Raw genomic sequence first — 20,620 nt, forward strand, 5'->3', positions numbered from 1 at the left:
ACCAGCCAGCAGTACCACAGGCAACTTGTTTCACTTTGACTTATTTGGCATTAAAACAAATTGGTTTAATCACAGAATCCCAGACCTTCCAGCTAAAAGGAGCAGGGATGGGGACAGCTCCTGCTCCCTGGGCCACAGTGAACAATTGCCTGGACATGTGGACATGAAGCAGAAGGCAGCACAAATTGGCCTGGAGATGCAGTAAGAGGCAGAAATTGAAATAATTGTCTATCAAAAGGCTCCTCACTCTGTACCCTGTCTGTGCCTGTTCCTGAGATTTGTCCTCTCCCTCCTCTGTGCCCCTCTCGCTGCACCCCAGTTCTGTGGCCCCCAGCTGCCACGGGACCCACCACATGGGGAAGGGCACTGCTGAACCACCTCCAAGGCACTTATCCTGTCTGATACTGGGCTTAATAATTGCTATTTTTGAACATTTCAGCTTTCTTACCAGTTTTATTACTGTTAATAAAAACTGCAGCTTCATCACATGAGGAACCCCACATCCCCCATCAGTGCAGCAGAGCACGTACACCCCAAAAACAGAAGTCAGAAACCACCCAAGACAGGCGCTTTCTTTACTTGACCGACTCAGCCCAAGTTCTGGTTTTAGTGTCAGAAATCTCCACAGCTAGATTGTGAGAAATATTTTTTTAGCTCATCTGATAAACATGCAAATCTTGATTATTCATACGTTACTTAAAATAAAAAACCCAGACAGAAACAGAGGAGACAAACCCCTGCAAGCAGGGCAGCCCAGCTTGGCAGGGGCAGCCAGAGGCCCTTGGCTGTGCCCCTGCTGGCTGTGGGTGCCCTGCTCTCAGCAGCACCAGACCCAGCAGGTCCCACCCTCTGCAGCATCCCCCCGGGGCAGCCAGGCCTGTCCCTCCTGCAGCACAGCCCCTCCCTCCAAACATCTGCTGCAGATGTGAAGCTTTCTCTCCATTCTTGTCTTTAATCTGGCTCAGTGGCACTGCAGCCTCAAGCAGCTCTTTCAGAGAGTAATGGACACAAACCCTGGCCCTGGCTGCCCCATGGGCACTCCTGGATCAGGGCACTGCTCCTGGGTCAGGGCAATGGGCACTCCTGAATCAGGACACTGCTCCTGGATCAGGGCAATGGGCACTCCTGGATCAGGGCATTCCCCCTGGATTAGGGCAATGGGCACTCCTGGATCAGGGCAATGGGCACTCCTGGATCAGGGCAATGTTCCTGGATCAGGGCAATGGGCACTCCTGGATCAGGACACTGCTCCTGGGTCAGGGCAATGGGCACTCCTGGATCAGGGCAATGTTCCTGGATCAGGGCATTCCCCCTGGATCAGGGCACTGCTCCTGGATCAGGGCAATGGGCACTCCTGAATCAGGACACTGCTCCTGGATCAGGGCAATGGGCACTCCTGAATCAGGACACTGCTCCTGGATCAGGGCAATGGGCACTCCTGGATCAGGGCATTCCCCCTGGATTAGGGCAATGGGCACTCCTGGATCAGGGCAATGGGCACTCCTGGATCAGGGCAATGTTCCTGGATCAGGGCAATGGGCACTCCTGGATCAGGGCAATGGGCACTCCTGGATCAGGGCAATGTTCCTGGGTCAGGGCAATGGGCACAGCTCCGTGATCAGGGGGCTGCTCCTGATCAGAGCAGGAGCTGCAGGACAGCCCCAGAGGGATGCTGTGAGCCCTCACCTGGGGCTGGCTGTGGATGCTGTGAGCCCTCACCTGGGGCTGGCTGTGCCTCTGCCCCCACAGCCCAGGATCCCCCAGGAATGGCACCAGGCCTGGGGAGCTCAGCAGGCTCGCGCTCCTCAGCTTCCTGCCCTTCTCGGAGATAATTTTTTTCCTATTAAATAACACTATGAGCTGTTTCTCTTCCTAAAATAGCACACACCACCACACACACTGTTTGTTTGGTTTGAATTCCTTCCCCGCTAAAGCAGCACAAACCCCACTGTAAACCTCCACATCTCTACTCCATCACCAGGTTTTTCCTTTAGATGGAAAACACTGCAGCAATTACAGATTCCCTGCACATACAAAATCACTGAATCCCAGAACAGTTTGGATGGGAAGGGACCTTAAGGCTCACCCAGTTCCACTCCTTGCCATGGGCAGGGACACCTCCCACTATCCCAGGGTGCTCCAAGCCCCATCTACCCTGGCTTGGGACACTTCCAGGGACCCAGGGGCAGCCACAGCTTCTCTGGGCAATCCCATCTGGCTGATGGGTGCACCTGGAACCACAGGGCCTTGGCTTCAGGCTGTAAATGCAGAAGGTTTGAAACCAACACCTAAACCAGGCATTTGGTTTCTAACAGCCTTGCCAGGGACCCCATGGAGCAGACACAAGATCTGGCGACAAGAAAGCATCTGGAGTTGTGTTTAAGCCTATTTCAAGTATCATCTGTTATTTTTTCTCTTAAACAGATAACTTGGATTCTTGCAGATCTCCTCCTGAGCAGTTATCCCAATTAAGTCATTCCCCAGCTTTCCCAGCCCTGCCTCAGCCCTGCTGCTCCTGCAGCACTGGTGCAAACAGCAAGGGCAGGTCCAACCCTGCAGCCTTGAGGCTGCCACGAACACCTGATGATGCTTTCACTTCTAAAACACTAATCAAAGGTTTCCATGGGAACCTGCAGGAGCAGGAAGAAGATAGGAAATTACAGGTCAGCTCTACCACCGAAAGAAAAAAAAATATCCCATTCCTTCGCCCTCACAAAGTTTCAAGGTAACACAAAAATATTGATTCATCAGGGTGCAGAAAGGCAGAAAATACGCCCCAGAGCAGTCATTTGTTGCGTAAAGAAATCACTTTTAGTCCTTCAATGGCAGGTTTGCTCTGAAACCACGTGAGGAGCTTCAGCTCCACTCTGCCTCCTGGACAGCCTGGGGAGCCAAACCCACTCCAGGCCATCCAAAGCAACACAAGGTTCCCAGGAGGGAATGGGTTCCTGGTTCTTCCATGGGGCTGGGGCTGGCTGGGAAGCTGCTGTCCTTCATCCCTCCCTCCCTCATCCTCCCTCCCACCCCTCTCGCTCTCTCGGCCCTCAATTCACTCACATGTGGTTTCCCGTTGCCAACCAGAAATGACTCAACACCACACACACACAAGGAAACTTTTCCACCACTATTAACTTTCAGAGGAAATGGAAAAAGGAGAGAAAAACACATCAGTCATAAACGTACTTTGCCAAATGGTTCATGAGCAAGTGCAGCATCTGCCTGTTTTTCTCCGGGAGCCGATGAACGAGGCTGTGGATCTCCGACACCCTGGACTCCTGATTCTCTAGTTCTGCATGGGGAATAGAAGATGATTTATCTCCACATTAGGGGGTTGTTATGGGAAGAGGCATAACACTGTCCCTGACAGACATCCCAGGGAGCTGCTCCATCCCACAGCCAGGCACTGCAGATGCTGCAGTGAGCTGAGAGCAGACACCACGTGAACAGCATGGTGAGCAGGGCAGGGCTGGCTGCAACCAGAGTGATTCCAGGGATGGGAATACGGGCACATTCCCATGTTCAGTGTGCCCAGTGCAGGCCAGGCTGGAGCATCTGCTGCTCCACAGGCTGCTTGGGTCCATGGTGCTAAGTGGGAGCTGCTGGAGGAGGCCAGCACTGCCATGGCCAAGGCGCCCTCCTGACATCCCACTCCCATATCCACAGCCTGCATGACTGCCAACAGAAAATCCCCTGCTCCCAGCAAAGCCCCTTCCTCTGGGCAGTGAAGGAGACACGGCCCAAATGTGTGAAGCAGCAGGGAGCCCCTCAAAGCCCCCCAGACCCCATGGTGCAGCTCAACAGCAGCCAATGGTCCCAGCCACGGGAGCTGCCAGCGCCGCTTCCGGCACCACCCGCGCTCCCTCCTCCTCTGTCACCCCCAACACCAGCCTGCCCCAGCTCCAGCCCTGCTCTGCTGGCCAGGACACAGCCCCGGGGAGGCAGCAGGGCAGGGGGATGGCAGCCACTGGCAGAGAGGCTCCTCTGTGGGAGCCATAAACACCAACAGACTCACTCGCTGCTTTGATGAAGCTCCTTTGAAACTGGTACATCATCAGGGGCCCCGGGAGCATTCTGGAAGATAAAAAGGAAACAGGCACAAAACACATCTGAGGAACACAATCCACACTGAGAAAGCTTTGCCCCTACAATAAACTCAGCTCCATTTTGAAAAGGGCAGAATTAAGCAACACCAACTCTAATTAATTCCCCCTCAGAAGGAGTAAGATCTATGCAAGGACCTTTGATTTATTCACCACTAAATTAATCTTTAATTTTAGCATTCCTTCAGTAACACAGCTTCAGTGCATTGCTGAGCCCATGACTTCCAAGGAACTTTGAAAATAAATTGAAAAGATAAACAAGCCTAGCTGTAAAACTTTCCCAATCCCCATTCCCACTGTCCCCTCCCACTGCTGCATCCCTTCAGAGGGACACACTGGTGCTGCCCACATTCCTCTTTGCTTAGCCAACAGTTCAGACTCTGGAGCAAAGGTTGCCAATCACACAAAATTCTGTGATTTTTCTAGGCTGAGATCCACCAGGCTAATTACCCTTATCCCCCTAATTGGATTTAGGCTCTCTCTTGTGCTCCCTCAAACACAACCCAGCACACAACAGTCGCTGAGAGCAAGGAGCTGCGGTCACAACAGGTAGGAGCACGTTGTGGATAATGAGATGCTGCTGGCTGCCAACACCCAATCCTGTGGGGAAGATCCCCAGGATAATACTGGCTCGCCTGACACACACAAATCAGAACTACAATAAAGCTCAGCACCAGGTCTGGAAAAGCTCTTCAGCCCTTGCCCTTACACAGCACTGCCCTCCCCTTCTGCCACGTGCTCAGAAGGTGGAAGTCCTCTGGGAAAAGCTCAGGGAAAACCTTAAATCAAGGCAGGGGATGCAAGAATGAGCTTTTAAAATCATGTCTGTATAATATGTGCATCTGTCAGAGCTGAGTGTGTTCCCCAGATCCTACTCAAACATACTGGAAAGCCAGGGAAAAGCCAGAATAAATTCCCTAAAAGCAGTTTCTGCTCTGTTTCTATAAAAGTGCTGTTGTTAAGGGTCTGCAATAACAGGCAGTAAAATCCCAGGCCAGCCCCAAACCCCTCCTGAAGCCAGGTGAGGCTTTTCTCCTTACCTCAGGTATGTTTTCAGTGCACTAGTAATGGTCTTGATCTCCCACTCTGCACAGATCTCTGTGTCTGTCTCTGTGGCTGTCTTGGGATCTATGGAAAAAGACAAAAAAACAGTAACTGAAGGAAACTGAAGACAATTCCAGGTCATGCCAGCTCAGCTGTGTGGGGAGACCATCACACCCCATTTTATTTGCTATTCCCAGCTCAGGACACATCTGCAGAGGTGTGGGGCTGCAGGACAGGCCAGACTCAGTGACACGGGACAAGAGAAGGAAAAGGGAATCCCCCATCCTGAGCAAGGACAGGGTAGTGTGGCTTGGAGTGTGCCAGGACAGCAGGCACAGCAGCCCGAGGTGCTCAGGGACAGCAGTGACAGCCAGGCACAGACACAGGGACCAGGGACGCTCCTCCCCACAATGGGCAGCACTGTCACCCTGCAGCCACCTCCCCACCCAGCCCTTGGCTGGCAAATACAGCCACAGCCACCTGCAGAGCCACCTGCAGAGCCACCACCAGGCCAGTGGCAGTGGGCTCAGGCACACCACTGACACCCAGATGGTGACAGCTCAAAGCTGGGGCCAGGAGCACCCAGCCAAGGCCAGGAGCACCCAGCCAAGGTCAGGAGCACCAAACTGAGGCCAGGAGCACCAAACTGAAACCAGGAGCACCAAGGCAAGGCCAGGAGCACCAAACCGAGGCCAGGAGCACCCAACCGAGGTCAGGAGCACCAAACTGAGGCCAGGAGCACCAAACTGAGGCCAGGAGCACCAAGGCAAGGCGAGGAGCACCCAGCCGAGGCCAGGAACACCCAACCGAGGCCAGGAGCACCAAGCCAAGGCCAGGAACACCAAACGGAGCCCAGGAGCACCAAACTGTGGCCAGGAACACACAACCATGGCCAGGAACACCCAACCGAGGCCAGGAACACCCAACCGAGGCCAGGAACACCCAACCGAGGCCAGGAACACCAAATTGAGGCCAGGAACACCAAGGCAAGGCCAGGAACACCAACCAAGGCCAGGAACACCAACCAAGGCCAGGAACACCCAACCAAGGCCAGGAACACCCAACCAAGGCCAGGAACACCCAACCAAGGCCAGGAACACCCAACCAAGGCCAGGAACACCCAACCAAGGCCAGGAACACCCAACCAAGGCCAGGAACACCAACCAAGGCCAGGAACACCCAGCCAAGGCCAGGAACACCCAGCCAAGGCCATGGAAAGCCCAGGCAAGGCCATGGAAAGGCCAGCATGGAAGTGCCCCATGTGCTGACCTCTCCTGCCTGGATGCTGCTCCAATGGTCTTTGCTAACTCCATCCTGGAAACTCAGCCAGGATCCTCCCCCTGCTGATCTCCCCTGTGAGGATCCCTGTGGGGGTCCCTGGTGTGGGTCCCTGGTGTGGGTTCCCCCGGTGCCAGGTGTCCCTGGGGAGCCTGGGTGCCAGGGCTCCCACTGTCCCCAAGGCCCAGGGTGACACAGCCACAGCTGCTAACACCGTCTGCTCCCACAGCTCAGCTCGGGGGCTTTTTGCCTCTTCACAGACACAAATAATGCACCTTTGAGTTTTAAAGCCCCGTGTAAGCATTGGGCAATTTTTAACCTAGTTAAAAGAATGCTGTGAATAGAGCTCAGCTTTCCCTCAGGGCACAGGGTTTATTTTAATTTTAAAAAAACATCAAGAGGCGCTTGGAAAGGTAAATACATAAGAAATGCATATTCACACAAAGATCATGTGTGTCTCAGCAATCACACAAATGACCTCCATCCTCCTGACTCAGTGCCCAGGAAACTTCCTACAGCACTGCCTTTACAAGGAGAGAATTTTAAGATAAGGAGTCAAGATAAGTTTGGCATAGTAAAAAAAAAAAAATAAAATAAACGAACAAAACCCCCCAGAAGCTCCATCATTTTTTTACATGAAACTTTTTACCCAAAGCAGAACAAACAGTGTGTCTTTGCAAAGGCTCAGCCAGCAGTTTCTAGGCAGGATCATGGAACACGAGGTGAAATTCCACAGTCGGCCCCATGAAAGGGCTCAGAGCAGTTAATCAGCTCCCCTTGACCTTCACATGTATGAGTCTGCAAGGAGCTGCAGCAGCTGCAGCATCTGTCCCCCAGGCAGGGGTGCTGTGCCAGCCCTGCCTCCCACAAGGACACCCTTCCCCAGGAACTGGGGCCACGTGGAACCAGGGGCTGGAAAAGCACCCACAGCCATGGGCAGCATTAACCCTGCAGCTGCTTTTTGCTGCCAACCCCTGCTCTGATGCCTCTCACATTTCTCCAGGGTGAGGGGCACAGCCTGGGGAAGGACCTCATCACCCCAGTGGGATTATCCTTGAGAGGCTTCCCAACAGCCTCAGGGATGACACATCCCAGCAGTGAGGGGCTGGAAGGAGCCCCACTCCCAGCTCTTATGGCAAAGGAGCAAGAGCAGATCAGATGCTGTAACTCACCTTCTGCAGAGTTCAGACCTGCTGGGGCCCCGAAGTGCCACAATAAACCCTCTCATGGGAGCTCCCACTGATGAGAGTTTGGTTATTTGTGGGGTTTTGTCCCATTATTTGTCCTCATTTTGATGGCACATGGTACCAGTGAATGCTGGGGACAGGATCTGCTCCCCACCAGCCCTGGCATCACCCCAGTCCAGACCCCAACAAGATCTGCCCTGAAACCCAAGCCAGGGGCTGGGGCTGCCCCTGCCCCAGCAGTGCCCTCCTGCAGGACACCCTGCCAAAGCCCTTCCCAGCAGTGCCCTGACAGCAGCTCAGGGAAACTCGATCTTTTTGCCATTTCAGCTGTATGTGAAGCAGTGAGGCTGCTCACATTCATTTCTAAATATAAGGGAAACCTGACAGTGGGAGCACAGTTTGGCTCCTCCATTCACGAGGAGCCCGAGGGCAGCGGGAACAGATGGGGTTTGACAAGGGACACGTTTCCTGTGACACTGACTCCACACACAGCCCAAACACCAGGGGTGATGGAGATTTAATCCCCCACAGTTTGGAGAAATTATGGGGTCACGGGTTTGCAAAGCACCCCAAGGATGGACAGACACCATGGGGGATTCCCAAAAGGGGTCCCACCGCCAGCCCTGCCTGCCTCCAGCAGGGCTTCCAGCCCCACCAAGCCAGGAGGACACACCAGGACAAAGGAAAAGCACCAGCCATTTATCACCTCCTTATGAGACACAGGGGCGACAGCTGAGTGGCTTCAGTGGCTGAGGAGATAATGGATGCTGGATGCTGTCCAGAACTGAATCCCTCCCAGCTCTGCAGAGCTCCTCACCCAGGCCAGTTCTGCCATCTGTCACAGCCTGGGGACTGACACCAGCACTGACACCTCTGTGACAGGAGAAGGGGGCCCGTGGCCCTGCCACCTGTGGGATGTGGTGAGGAGCATCACTGAGCTGTGACCTGCCAGGACCTGCCCCGGGGCACCAAGCCAGCCTGTTCCTGTCAGCAGAGCTCCTGGCCCAGTGCTGTCCCTGTGCCACCCTGTGTGCCCCAGGACAGCGCTGGCTCCCCACGGCCCTGGGCTGCAGGGCACCTTCACATGCCCAGCCTGTGCCAAACCCCTCTAATAACAGCACCAGCCACCAGTCCCGTGACTGCAGTGAACTTTCCAAATGCCACAGGAGCAAAGAGGTGCCCTGCACCCAGATTTGGAGCTGTGCCCTCCCACTCCAGTCACCTGCATTATCTGTTTTCCACAGGTTAACACTGACAGCTGTAACAGCCACCGTGGGCTTTGCTCACTGAACACCTTAATGGTGGGAAAAGGAGGAATTGGAATAGGAGAAGGAAAAGATGTTGAAACATGACAGATGAAAAACCTGCAAGAAGAAATATGCAGAGAATGGAGCACTGGAGTTTTGTGAGGACAAGGAAAAGGAAATCATGTAGAAAAGGAAAGTAAGTGAAGGGAAAGAAGATGACCAGAAATGCCACACATTTTCCCCAAGGAGTAACAAACACATTCAATAGGGCACTAACAAATTAGTGAGCATTTGTTTCCCTATTCCTGCAGCTATTTCATCTGTGGTTTTGCCAAGTCTGAGCAGCATCACACAGGACTGGCCAAGGGCAGCTGCCCTGCTCCAGCCCAGCTCTGCTCTCTCTTCCACTGTTGTGTCTCAGGCATGTCTGGACAGATGGACAGACTGGTCCAGGGCTGCAGCTGTGGGATGGAAATGCTGCCTGTGAGGTCAGGGCTGAAATGGTCCTGTCCCCACAGCCAGAGCAAACCTCTGCTGTGCCAAGAGCCAGCAGCTTGGAGCATCCAGAACTGCAGGATCCAAGGCCTCAGTCACGAGGGAAACACATGCTGGAAAACTCTGGGCAAGGCTGAGATAAACAGGCACAAGAAAATCCGTGGGGAAAGCAAGAACAGCCACAGGCAGCATGCAACATCCAGAGAAAATCATTTCAAAGGGTGCTGGGAACATGGGGGCAGGTAGGAGATGAAAAGCCAAAGCTTTCAGCTATTTCTTTGAAGATTTTGGTTTGCATTTGGGAAGGCTGCCAGAGCTCAGAGCATGTGTGAGCAGGACACCAGTGACTGCAGCAGGACCTGGTGAAGCCAGTCCCACACGAGTCCTACCTTCAGACCTGCCCACGGTGCCCAGGACCTCCCGGCCTCGACACGGTCCTAAGGGCACAGTCACCACCATTAGGGACCCTGACAGGAGCCCCTGCTCCTGCTTGGCAAGGCCTCAAAGCAGCACAGCCCACTTGCCTTTACCAAATTCCAGGCACTCACCCATCAAGATGCTCAGCAGCTTCTGCACCCTGGAGTTCACCCCCACGATCCGGTAGAGCCCCTGCTCATTGATCCCTGGGAAAACAAGGAACCTGTTAGCACAAGGTCACAAGAGCTGCTGAGGTTACTTCCACTTCTTTGCCTTCTCAAATAGCAAAGCCAATGAAACCTTCTCACCTGTCAAATACAAAGCCACAGAAGATGGCAAATTCGGGGTTAATATCAAGGTTTTCACAAATCCTTTCATTAGAAGTGTTACCCCCAGTTAGCTCAGGAACAAGGATCTAAGGACACTTTTCCTCCTTCCCACAGCCATGGCAGCCCCATGCAGGATCTGCACTTAACCAGGGCAATCTGGGAAAATTTTACTGTGTCAAGTTCTTCAGTTTGAGGTGTGAGCCTTTTGCATCTGACCTCCCTCTGCAGGGCTGGGACAACCCCACCTGTGTACAAGGAGCCTCACAGAGGTTTTGGGGACACAGTCTCACATGAGAGGACGTGCTTGGCAGCATTCCTGCAGGAAGGATGCTGAACACCCCCTTTGGTCCTGTCCCAGGGTGTAATTTGCTCACTCTGCCCCATGTATGTGAGTCCTGCTGGCCCAGCCGTGGGGCAAACGCTTCTCTCATCGGCCCAGCACGTCATGGGCTCATCTGATGTGGGTCCCAGGGCTCATGAATCATTCTGTCCATGAAAAGGGCAGGAAAGCAACTGCTCCACTGCCAGCAGCTGCCCCAGAGCAAGCCCAGCCTGAGGCTGCCCTACCTCTTGTTTCCACAGCATGGATGCACTTCTTGATGATGCTGAAGCCGATGCTGTCCAGCTGGGCTGCTGCAGGGGAAGGGCAGAGAGCAGGGTGAACAGCTGGCAGGGCAGGCCCTCACAGGGAGCACCAGGCTCCTGCTGAACCATCCCAGCAATGCACCACTGCCCAGACCAGCAGGAGATAAATGAGGCCAGAAAACACAAGTACAGCAGTTTGTACCAGCTGTAACCCGGGCGAACACAGACACTGATCAGCATTCCAGCCTCCACATCCCTCTGAACCAAGCCCTGGGCTCTGCCAGGCATCTACCACTGCAGATGGACAAAATTAATTTAGGATCAAGGTGAGATAACCCAAATTTCTCTGGAAAGTTGACAACGGGTTGCTTGGAAAGAAATGAAATTGGGCATTTGGACACAACAAATCCCTGAAAATGGCACATGAGGTGTCTTGCTTCTGCCCAAGAGTGAGAGCTAAAAGAGAAGAGTGAGTGGGATCTACAACTCAATTCACCTGTGCCAATGCAAGTTTTCACTTCTAAATTCAAGGAATTACTAATCCAGGGACCCCAACACCTGCTGGAAGAATTCACCCCACAGAGAGCTTTCCACCACTGCCTGGAAAACACTGCCCACAGCCAGCTATTTGTTATATTTAAATTAGTTCCTCCCTAGAGAAAGGTTTGGAAAACCTTCCACAGGGCAGGAGCCCCTCAGGGAAGGGTGGGCAAAGGCTGCAGACCCCAGGAATGCTGTGATGGGAGAGACACAGCTCGTTCAGTGCAGGGCAGGGAGCAGAGCCCAGGCTGGCAGCGCCCTCTGCAAGGCACGAGCAGCTCCCCTCCCTTGCATTCCCTGCTCCCCTGCCCCATGGGCAGCTGCCAGCTCCCAGCCCTTCCTAAGCCCTTGCTCTGAGCCCTCTGCTGGGGCTGGGCTTTGTCTGGTGCGTGGCACGAGGACCCACAGCAGTGCAAAGGAAAACAGCTCCATTCTGTTTTTCTGGGCAAGCAGGCTGCAGTGCTGAGCCAACACAAGCACACGAGTGCAGGATGGCTGTGCCACAGCACGTGAGGACAATGCAGAGGCTGCAGGGCCCTTTGCTGGGCACCCTCAGGGCTCCCAGCATGGATGCAGCAAAAACCCAAGGTGCCATCATCCATCAGCAGGGCACAGCTGCCATTCCCAGACCACTGACAAACACAAGGGGACCTGAGCAGCTCAAAACCATGCTGTGCAAACTGTCTTGCTGCAGCAAACCCAGCTCAGCAGGTCTGATCAGCCTTGGCTTGGCTCGGTGTGACCCTGACCTGTGGGCATCCCTGTGTGGTGCTGACAGTGTGGATCACTGCCTCAGGCTCTCTGCCAGCCCACCCCACAGACCAGCAGGTTTCCCTCAGCCCCTTGCATGTTTGGGCCCCCAAGGCCAGGCTGGACAGGGCTTGGAGCAACCTGGGATAGTGCAAGGTGTCCCTGCCCACAGCAGGAACTGGATCAGCCTTAAGGTCCTTTCAACCCAACCTGTTCCATGATTCCATAACCCTGCAGGGCCCAGCACCCCAGGGCCAGGCAGGGCTGGGATCCCCCCTCCCTGCAGCAGCAGCAGCAGCAGGAGGAGACCCAGCAGTGCCTCTGGATGAAGTGACCTGGCATAATCCCCCTGAGCAGATGAACAAACTCTTCCACTCACTGTCAAGCTCTGGATCAGGAAAAGTCGGGGATTTATTTGCAGTAGTTATATCCAGAAATAATATCTGATTAAATTTCCAAAGTGCCTTTATTCATCCTTAAACTTAACTTCTAATGAGCATTGTAAAAGCTTGGTTTCCCCTCTCTCAGAGCATCTGCTTTTTATCTCAGCCATTTACCACATGATTCAGTTCAGCAATGGCCCAGATCAAATGCAGATCTGGACCTGCTGCTGTCCAGATCACAGATCCATGGAATCATCTGGGATTCCATCTGGGATCACAGATCCATGGAATCATCTGTTTGAAAAGCCCCCAAGGTCATCAAGCCCAAGCATTTCCCCAGCACCAACCTCTGTCCCCAGGAGCCACATGGCTGTGAAACCCCTCCAGGAATGGGCACCCCTGCCCTGGCCAGATGTGCCAAGGCTGGACAGCCCTTCCAGAGAAGAAATCCTCCCTTGCCTTCCAATCTGAGCTGTCCCTGCCAGGCTGAGGCCAAGTGGAAGAGCCTCCCTTGAGCTCTCCATGCTCAGGGCAGGTGTGAGGCTCAGCTCCAGGCCACCACACGTGTGCAGGCTCTTCCTCCAGCAGCAGGAGCTGCCCTGCCCAGGCTGGGACCCATCCAGGAACGTTTCACATCAGCACAGGGGACGCACACACCTGGAGCAGCTGCTCCTACACGCCCCCACGCTCACCTGACCTTCAGCAGCATCACATTCCAAGGGCTACTCAACTGCTCTCATCCCATTCTATTTTTGCCTGGCAGATTATTTCTATTTAATCCATTAATTCCCTCCCTTCACACTGGTGTGTGACACATCAGTGTCAAGGGAAGGGGGCAGGGGCTGGATCAGCTCTGTCAGCCTGGCTCCAGCTGTGTGTCAGGGCAGGGCAAGGTCAAAGCAGCTCCTCTGCCTCCCCACCACACTGGGCCATGCAACCACCTCAGGCTTGAATTCTTTCAAAGACATTTTGGAAATAAGAACCACAGAGGAGGGGGGAAATCATGAAGCAGAGACCAGAGGAATGAGCTTTCAAGTCTCACCAGAAATGAGTTTTCAGGGCTCTAACTTCCAGTGAGCTGCCAAGATTGGGAAAGGAAGATTGAGGGTCAGATTAGGTTAGAGAAATGGAAGAAATTTTTTACAATGAGGGTGGTGAGGCCCTGGCACAGGGTGCCCAGAGCAGCTGTGGCTGCCCCTGGATCCCTGGCAGTGCCCAAGGCCAGGCTGGACAGGGCTGGGAGCACCTGGGACAGTGGAAGGTGTCCCTGCCATGGCAGGGAGGGGAAGAGAGGAGCTTTAGAGCCCTTCCAACCCAAAATATTCTGTGATTCCATGACTGTGATTGCTGGGAAGGGCCAGAGCACCCAGAAAAGGGCACAGCAGACAGGACAGCCAAAGGGACTCAGCAGTGGATGTGGAAGATGGAGAGTGAAATGGTGAGGAGGAAGGGAAAGGAGGAATTTTGTGCTGTTCCATGCAATGAGCACAAATGGCCTGGAGGATTTGTTTCCATGGAGCAGGGCAAGTCCTCCTGGTTAGCAAAGTAGAGCATCTAAATTCCCTGGCCCCGATGGTTCAGTGACAGCACTCAGCCCCTCTGGCAGCCTCCTCCCCCTGCACAGCACACCAGGTACATCACCCACAGCCCCACGGCCATCTGGCCACACAGCAGGACAGAAAACCCAGGAGCTCTGCAAAACCACAGTGTCCTGAAAGCGCCAGCAGAGCACTGGGAGGCACTGCCAGGCCCCAGAAGTGCAGGCAGGAAGCAGAGGTGTGGAGGCTGCCAGGGTCAGGAACTGCACCCAGACCCACTCCATGCCCACACTGACTGCAGGTCCCTGCAGGAAACCCTGGATCAAGGGCTGCTGGCAGCCAGGCAGCCTGCGGCTGGATCCATTTCTGAGGGCCTGGGGAGCAGGCAGAGCTCTGAACAGGGACTCGGTGAGGCTGCAGCAGCCAGCCCTGTGCACACAGGCAGGAAAGGAGGGATGTGCAGCTGATGGCAGAGAGGGTCAGAGGGAAGGGGAAACCACAGAGGGGGCAGAGACTGCTTTGAGCAAGGGATGGAATGGGTGTGAGGAACATCAGCTGCAAATTATACCAGTTACTGAGAGAGAAATGCTGGGGCTGCAGAGGAAAATGGCGTGTCTGAGGCAGCACCAAAATGAACCAAGCACTGAACAGCAACCCAGGCCTGGCCCTGCCTGGCTGCTGGCTCTGAGGGAAGGAGGGAAGGGACTGGGGCTGCAGAATTGCAGTTATGGCAAATCCAACCTACTGGGAAATGGCTCAATTAAGGGTTTTAAAACACAGGACATAAGAGTCAGGACCAGGTGCAACTGCTCCTCCAGGAAGCAAAACAAGTGCTTTCCTGACCCAGAGCTTTGATTGCCTGAACCACAATAAAAAGATTTTTATTTTTAAGGGCTCTTGTTGACAATCTTGACAAGGCAAGACCTCCTTGCTCCTATATTTCTGCTCCAATTCCCCCTTGGAAAGACACACTCACCCTGCACATTCTGGCTCAGAGACAAGAGCTGCTTGGTCCCAGGTGTCACCTGATCCCTGCTGAACTTCAGGAGAGGTGCCCAGGCCACCCTGCAGTGCCACTGGGGTGGGGACACGGTGTGGGGCAGGAGGGGACACACCCTGAGGGATGCAGGGCCTGCCTGGCACTGCTCTCCACAGCCCAGGTCCCACCAGCAGGTTTCTGCCCCTGATCCCTGCTGGGTGCCACACTCAGCTCTCCCTGGGGTCCCCACACTGAGCCCTGCCACCCCCAAACCCTGGGGAGCCCAGCCCAGTGTCACCAGCATCTCCTGCTGACCCTCCCACAGCTCAGCCACCTTCAGGGGTCAGGCTGGAGAAGAAATACTCACTGCCTTCGCTCTGGTTGTCCTTGTTGGAGTTGTACACCTGCAAAACACAAGCAGAAAGCCTTGTGAAGACCCTGGCTGCAGTGGTGCCACCACAGCGTGGCTGCTGCCAGCAGCTCCCCCAGCAGCCAGGTCCCCAAACACCACCACGACCTCCTGCACACAAATGTTGGGCTGGCCCAGCTCTGGAGTTAAATATAATAGCTCTCTCTATTTAAAATACTGCCTAGGACAGCTCTTAAAATGAAAGACTGCAAATGGGATGGATCAGGTAAAAACAGATATTAGAGGCTTCTAAACAAAATGGAGGTGGGGTTGGACTGGAGGACCTTTAAAGGTCCCTTCCAACCCAAACTGTTCCATGATTCTGACTCCTGTCCTGCAAGGCACACACAGAGGATGTAAACTGAGAGCAAAGCAGGCAATTCCCTTATGGGCACTGCAGGAGCCCCTGGTAGGTGCAGCTGGGGCAGGGAGCAGGCACCACCCTCCTCGGGTACAGCCTGAGCAAACGAGCCAGGCAAAGAGAAGAAGAGGAAAAGAAATGTCCTTAATGTAGAGAGCACAAGCAGTGCAGCAGGATGAGGCACTGAGTGCACCCAGCACTGCTCCCAGCACAGCCACCACCAGGGCTCCATCCCCTCCCAAGCCTCTCCAGCCTTCCAACATCCACACTCCTCCTCCCACCCCCATCACCTCAGCTTGGCTGCTGGAGAGCAAAGGGACATCTCAGTGGACACAATAAAAAGGGAAAACACTGGCAGAAGGTTTTAATCCCCATGTGAGGGCACTTTAAAAGCCCAGGATAATACCAACAGCAGCTGTAAGAAGATCAGCCCTCAGACAGGTTGTATTTCTGCAGCTCAACAGAGTAAAATGGTTTCAAATAATCCTCCAGTGCTCAGAGTGCCACCAGGAGCCCTCCCACACAGCCCAGGGCTCCAGCAGCAGCCTGGATGTGGCTGAGGGGGCACAGGAGCAGGACACAAGGCTGCTGGGGCTCTGGGGAGCAGGGCTGGGAGCCCCCTGCAAGGGGAGCTGCCTGCATCACATGCTGCCTCCCAAAATAGCCAGCAGGGCAAGCCTCCAAAGGCCATGTTGATAGCAACACCCAGCAGCAACGGGGGGAGGCTGAGGGCAGGGCTCTGCTGCAGCCATCCCAGCCCTGGCACCAGGGGTGCTCTGCGCTTCCCCAGGGTCCCTGCTGGGGTCCCTCCCCCAGGAGCTCCAGGCCTGGGGAGCTGCCTGGGGTGCTCTCAGGGGGTCAGAGCCAGGCTCGGGCACTGCTGGCACTGCTGGCACTCCCTGCTGCTCACCCCAGCACCAAACCCAGCCAGCACCCTGTGTGTCACAGGGCGTGTGTCACAGACACGTCTTAGGAAAAATCCTTCTGCTAGGATTGTTCTCCTGAAAAGCTGAGAGGCCTCAGAAATGAAATGTAACCAATGGTTATCTGCTGCTGTGGAATGCAACAGGTGCATCTGGGATTGGTCTCACGTGGTTGTTTTTAATTAACGGCCAATCACAGTCCAGCTGTCTCAGTCTCTCTGGTCAGTCACAAGATTTCATTATCATTCCTTGCTATTCCTTTCATGCCTTCTGATGAAATCCTTTCTTCTATTCTTTTAGTACAGTTCTAATATATCATTTTCTTTTAATATAATATATATCATAAAATAATAAAGCAGCCCTCTGAAACATGGAGTCAAGACTCTCGTCTCTCCCCTGCTCCTGGGACCCCTGTGAACAGCAGCACAGGCATGCCAGCAGCAGGGCACATAAACAGATCCCTTCCCTGGAGGTGACCCAAACCCAGGCCATTCCTGAGCTGGGCACCAGCTGGAGCACGGCAGGACACCTTGGACCAGCTCCACCAGCCAGCACGTGCTCAGGGAAGCACAAATCCAATGGAGCAGCTCAAAGCTGGGCTTTGGGCAGGGACTGGCCCCTCCAAGGAGCTCCTTCCCTGTCCCCCTCCCAGGACACCTGGCTGTGTAACACCAGACCAAGCAGAGAGGATTGTTTGCAGAGAAAATCCATCAGCCACATCTGGCACGTGGGGGATGATTCAGCAGCAAAAGCAGCTGCAGTCAGCAAGAGAGTTCTCCTCTAGGAACAGTGTTTATATCAAGAAAATTAAATAAGTGGGAAGAGGGAAGGAAAACACCCGCAGGCTCCCCGGGCAGCAGTGCCCCACCACAGCCAGCCTTGCCTAGGGAAGTTCTCCCTCCAGCCTCAGAGCCTCTGCTGGGGGCTCAGCCTGTCACTCAAAGTCACCAAACCTGGCATCACACACAGATCTGTGCCCTGGCTCACCCCCAGGTAACACCAAACACAGCCAAGGGTCAGGCTTGGAGCAGCCCTGGAGGTGTTCCTGCCCATGGCAGGGTGGGATGAGAGGAGCCTTAGGGTCCTTCCAACCCAAACCATTCCAACTCCTAGCACAGCACAGCAGCTCCAGGGACACCCTCTGCCTGCACATTTGCTCTTCCAGTCTGGATCCATGAAACAGCAGAGGTTGTTATCACCAGAGACTGCTCTTAAAACAAGGGAAAAGGGCAGACAAGGAAACACAATATGCCTTTGCCATTAATTGCAAAGTGTGCACACAGCAAGAGGGAAGTTTCACACAAAGGTCAACAGCAGCCATAAAACACAGAGATACTGCCACCCTACACCCATCTTATCAAGGACAAACCTTTTATCCCTTGTCTCTGTTAATCCTCTAACACAGCTCCACACCAGCAGGGTTTTAGCCATGCCCCAAGTCTGTAATATTCCTTCCTTTTTCAAAAATACTTCTCCTATTCTGCCTCAAATCTTTTAGAGGGAGATTTTTCTGGGTAAGAGAAAGTTTCCAAGTCTGAGGAAAGGGCTGCTGTGTAAGAGCTCCAGGAGTGAGGCTCCTCCAGTGGCCCAAGGGTCACCCCTGCTCTGCTGGGCCCCTTGGGCTCGTGCCTTGGCAAAGGTTCTCCTGCCCAGCCTGGCCCTAGGATGCTGATATTCCACTCCTTCCAAAACAGCTCTGATAACAGGCAGGGCTTAAAGCACAAGATGCACTTGAAGATTCAGCCTCATACACGTGAGTGGATCAATCTCCCTCCAGGAAAAGGTGCAGAATTCTACAGAGGTTCTTGCTATTCCCACAGCACACACAGCACTGAGCCCAGGGCTGCTGCAGCACCTCTGTCCTGGGAGAGATGGGCTGGGAGCACCTTGGAAAAGCTCTTCTGAACCCTCTCCCACACAGCTGCCAAGGCTGGATTTGATTTCCCCTGCCCTCACCTCCTCCCTCTCAGATGTGTTTGCACCATTGCCATGCCCAGGCTGCGGCTGCCTCTCACAGCCAGCCCTGGGCCAGGGCAGCACGAGGGGACAGCACAGTGCCACTGCCAGGGTGACAGCATCCAGCACACAGCTCTGAGCTGTGCCCAGCACAGGGCAGGCAGGAGCTCTGCACACACACGCACGGCCCAGCACAGGCCAGACAGTAAAACACCAATAAATGAGTGTATTTTTATGCCCACACGCTGTTTGTCCTGTTGTTAACACACTCTGGAGGAAACAGCCCCAAACCCACCCAGAGAGTGGCTCGTGAAATAAAAAGCTTCTTTCACTTTCCAGCATTAGTCACTGACAAAGGGTGGGAAATCAGAGGGAAGAAACATTGCTGGGAGGTGAAGGGGCTGTGGCCCGTGGACACGTGTGGGAACGGGCTGGGTTATAAAACTCCCAGAACTGGGACCAGTGACTAACAGGGAGACAAATCCCTGCCCTGCAGCACTGCCATGCTTCAGCATCTCACTCTCACTAATTATTCCCTTTTGATTGTATTTCCAGAGCCAAAATATTCTCCCAGGCAGTTTCAGAAATTATGTGTATAGAAAAAATATATATGGAGATAGTACAAAACTTACAGACCTTGATGTCTTGTACTTAGTTTTCTAAACTCCTACTGTAGATGATCAAATATCCTGAACAAAACCAGATTGTATAATTTTTTTTAGCAGAAGCTACTGCTGCTTCATTCCTGCAGGGTAATTGCTGTCTGGAAGCTTAAAGAAGACCTTTTCAAGCTATTATTGAAAAATTCCAAGATGCATCTGTAAGTAATCCAAAAAGATAAATTTTATGAGAGCAGTTACAACTCATGACTACTTTGACACTTGCACTATGCTCAATTATGAACTTGATATTTAAGATAATTCATCAAAGAACCAGTTATTTCCTTTGCTGAGACATTTCACCAAATGCACGCTTTGTTTTGCAGAGGAAATGGTTTTATAGGGATGGTTAAGAGCTCTGAGATGCTGGAGGGTGTGGCAGAGGAACACACGGCCCGGGAGGCAGCTCCCTGCTCCCCTGGAGCCCAGGGATGAGCTGGGGTCACTCACACACACCCACTGCTGGCTCCTGGATCCACGTCCCCAACTCCTCATGGACCAAAGCCTGGGCAGGAGCAGCAATGCAGGTGCTGCACCTGCTCCTGCCCCCTCCAAATTCAGTCCTGCCACTACCACGCAGCCCAACACTGGAGCTGTGCATCATGCAAACGTCAGCTGCGGATTTTCCTCGTCAGAAATCCTTTGAAAGACACCATCTGGAGCCTCAAACACTCCTACAGCCACTGACAGCCACCATCTGGAGCCTCAACCACCTCCACAACCACTGATGGCCATCACTGAGAGCCGAAAATACTCCTACAGCCACTAAGAGCCACCATCCAGAGCCTGAAACAGCCCTCAGACACCATCCAGAGCCTGAATAACCCCTCAGACACTACCCAGAGCCTGAAACAGCCCTCAGATACCATCCAGAGCCTGAAACAGCCCTCAGACACCATCCAGAGCCTGAAACACCCCTCAGACACATCCAGGGCCTGAAACAGCCCTCAGACACCATCCAGGGCCTGAAACAGCCCTCAGACACCATCCAGAGCCTGAAACAGCCCTCAGACACATCCAGGGCCTGAAACAGCCCTCAGACACATCCAGGGCCTGAAACAGCCCTCAGACACCATCCAGAGCCTGAAACAGCCCTCAGACACCACCCAGAGCCTGAAACAGCCCTCAGACACCACCCAGAGCCTGAAACAGCCCTCAGACACATCCAGGGCCTGAAACAGCCCTCAAGACACATCCAGGGCCTGAAACAGCCCTCAGACACCACCCAGAGCCTGAAACAGCCCTCAGACACCATCTAGAGCCTGAAACACCCCTCAGACACATCCAGAGCCTGAAAGACCCCTCAGACACATCCAGGGCCTGAAACAGCCCTCAGACACCACCCAGAGCCTGAAACAGCCCTCAGACACCACCCAGAGCCTGAAACAGCCCTCAGACACCACCCAGAGCCTGAAACAGCCCTCAGACACATCCAGGGCC

At 53.9% G+C, this 20,620-nt stretch overlaps 1 protein-coding gene across 4 annotated transcripts in view; it reads right to left on the bottom strand.

Annotated features, from left to right (window-relative positions):
* ARHGAP26 (Rho GTPase activating protein 26) overlaps nt 1-20,620 on the bottom strand; it is a 107,509-nt gene that overhangs the window by 38,678 nt on the left and 48,211 nt on the right. For all 4 annotated transcript variants that reach the window (XM_066559967.1, XM_066559966.1, XM_066559965.1 and 1 more), the window contains exons 12-17: nt 15,240-15,276; nt 10,665-10,730; nt 9,900-9,974; nt 5,141-5,228; nt 4,013-4,071; nt 3,184-3,289 (exon numbers count right to left, since the gene is read on the bottom strand). In XM_066559967.1, the coding sequence (XP_066416064.1) occupies nt 3,184-3,289; nt 4,013-4,071; nt 5,141-5,228; nt 9,900-9,974; nt 10,665-10,730; nt 15,240-15,276 (431 nt within the window). The remainder of the gene's footprint in view (nt 1-3,183; nt 3,290-4,012; nt 4,072-5,140; nt 5,229-9,899; nt 9,975-10,664; nt 10,731-15,239; nt 15,277-20,620) is intronic.

This window comes from Molothrus aeneus, chromosome 15 (genome assembly GCF_037042795.1).
Source record: "Molothrus aeneus isolate 106 chromosome 15, BPBGC_Maene_1.0, whole genome shotgun sequence".
NCBI lineage: Eukaryota > Metazoa > Chordata > Aves > Passeriformes > Icteridae > Molothrus > Molothrus aeneus.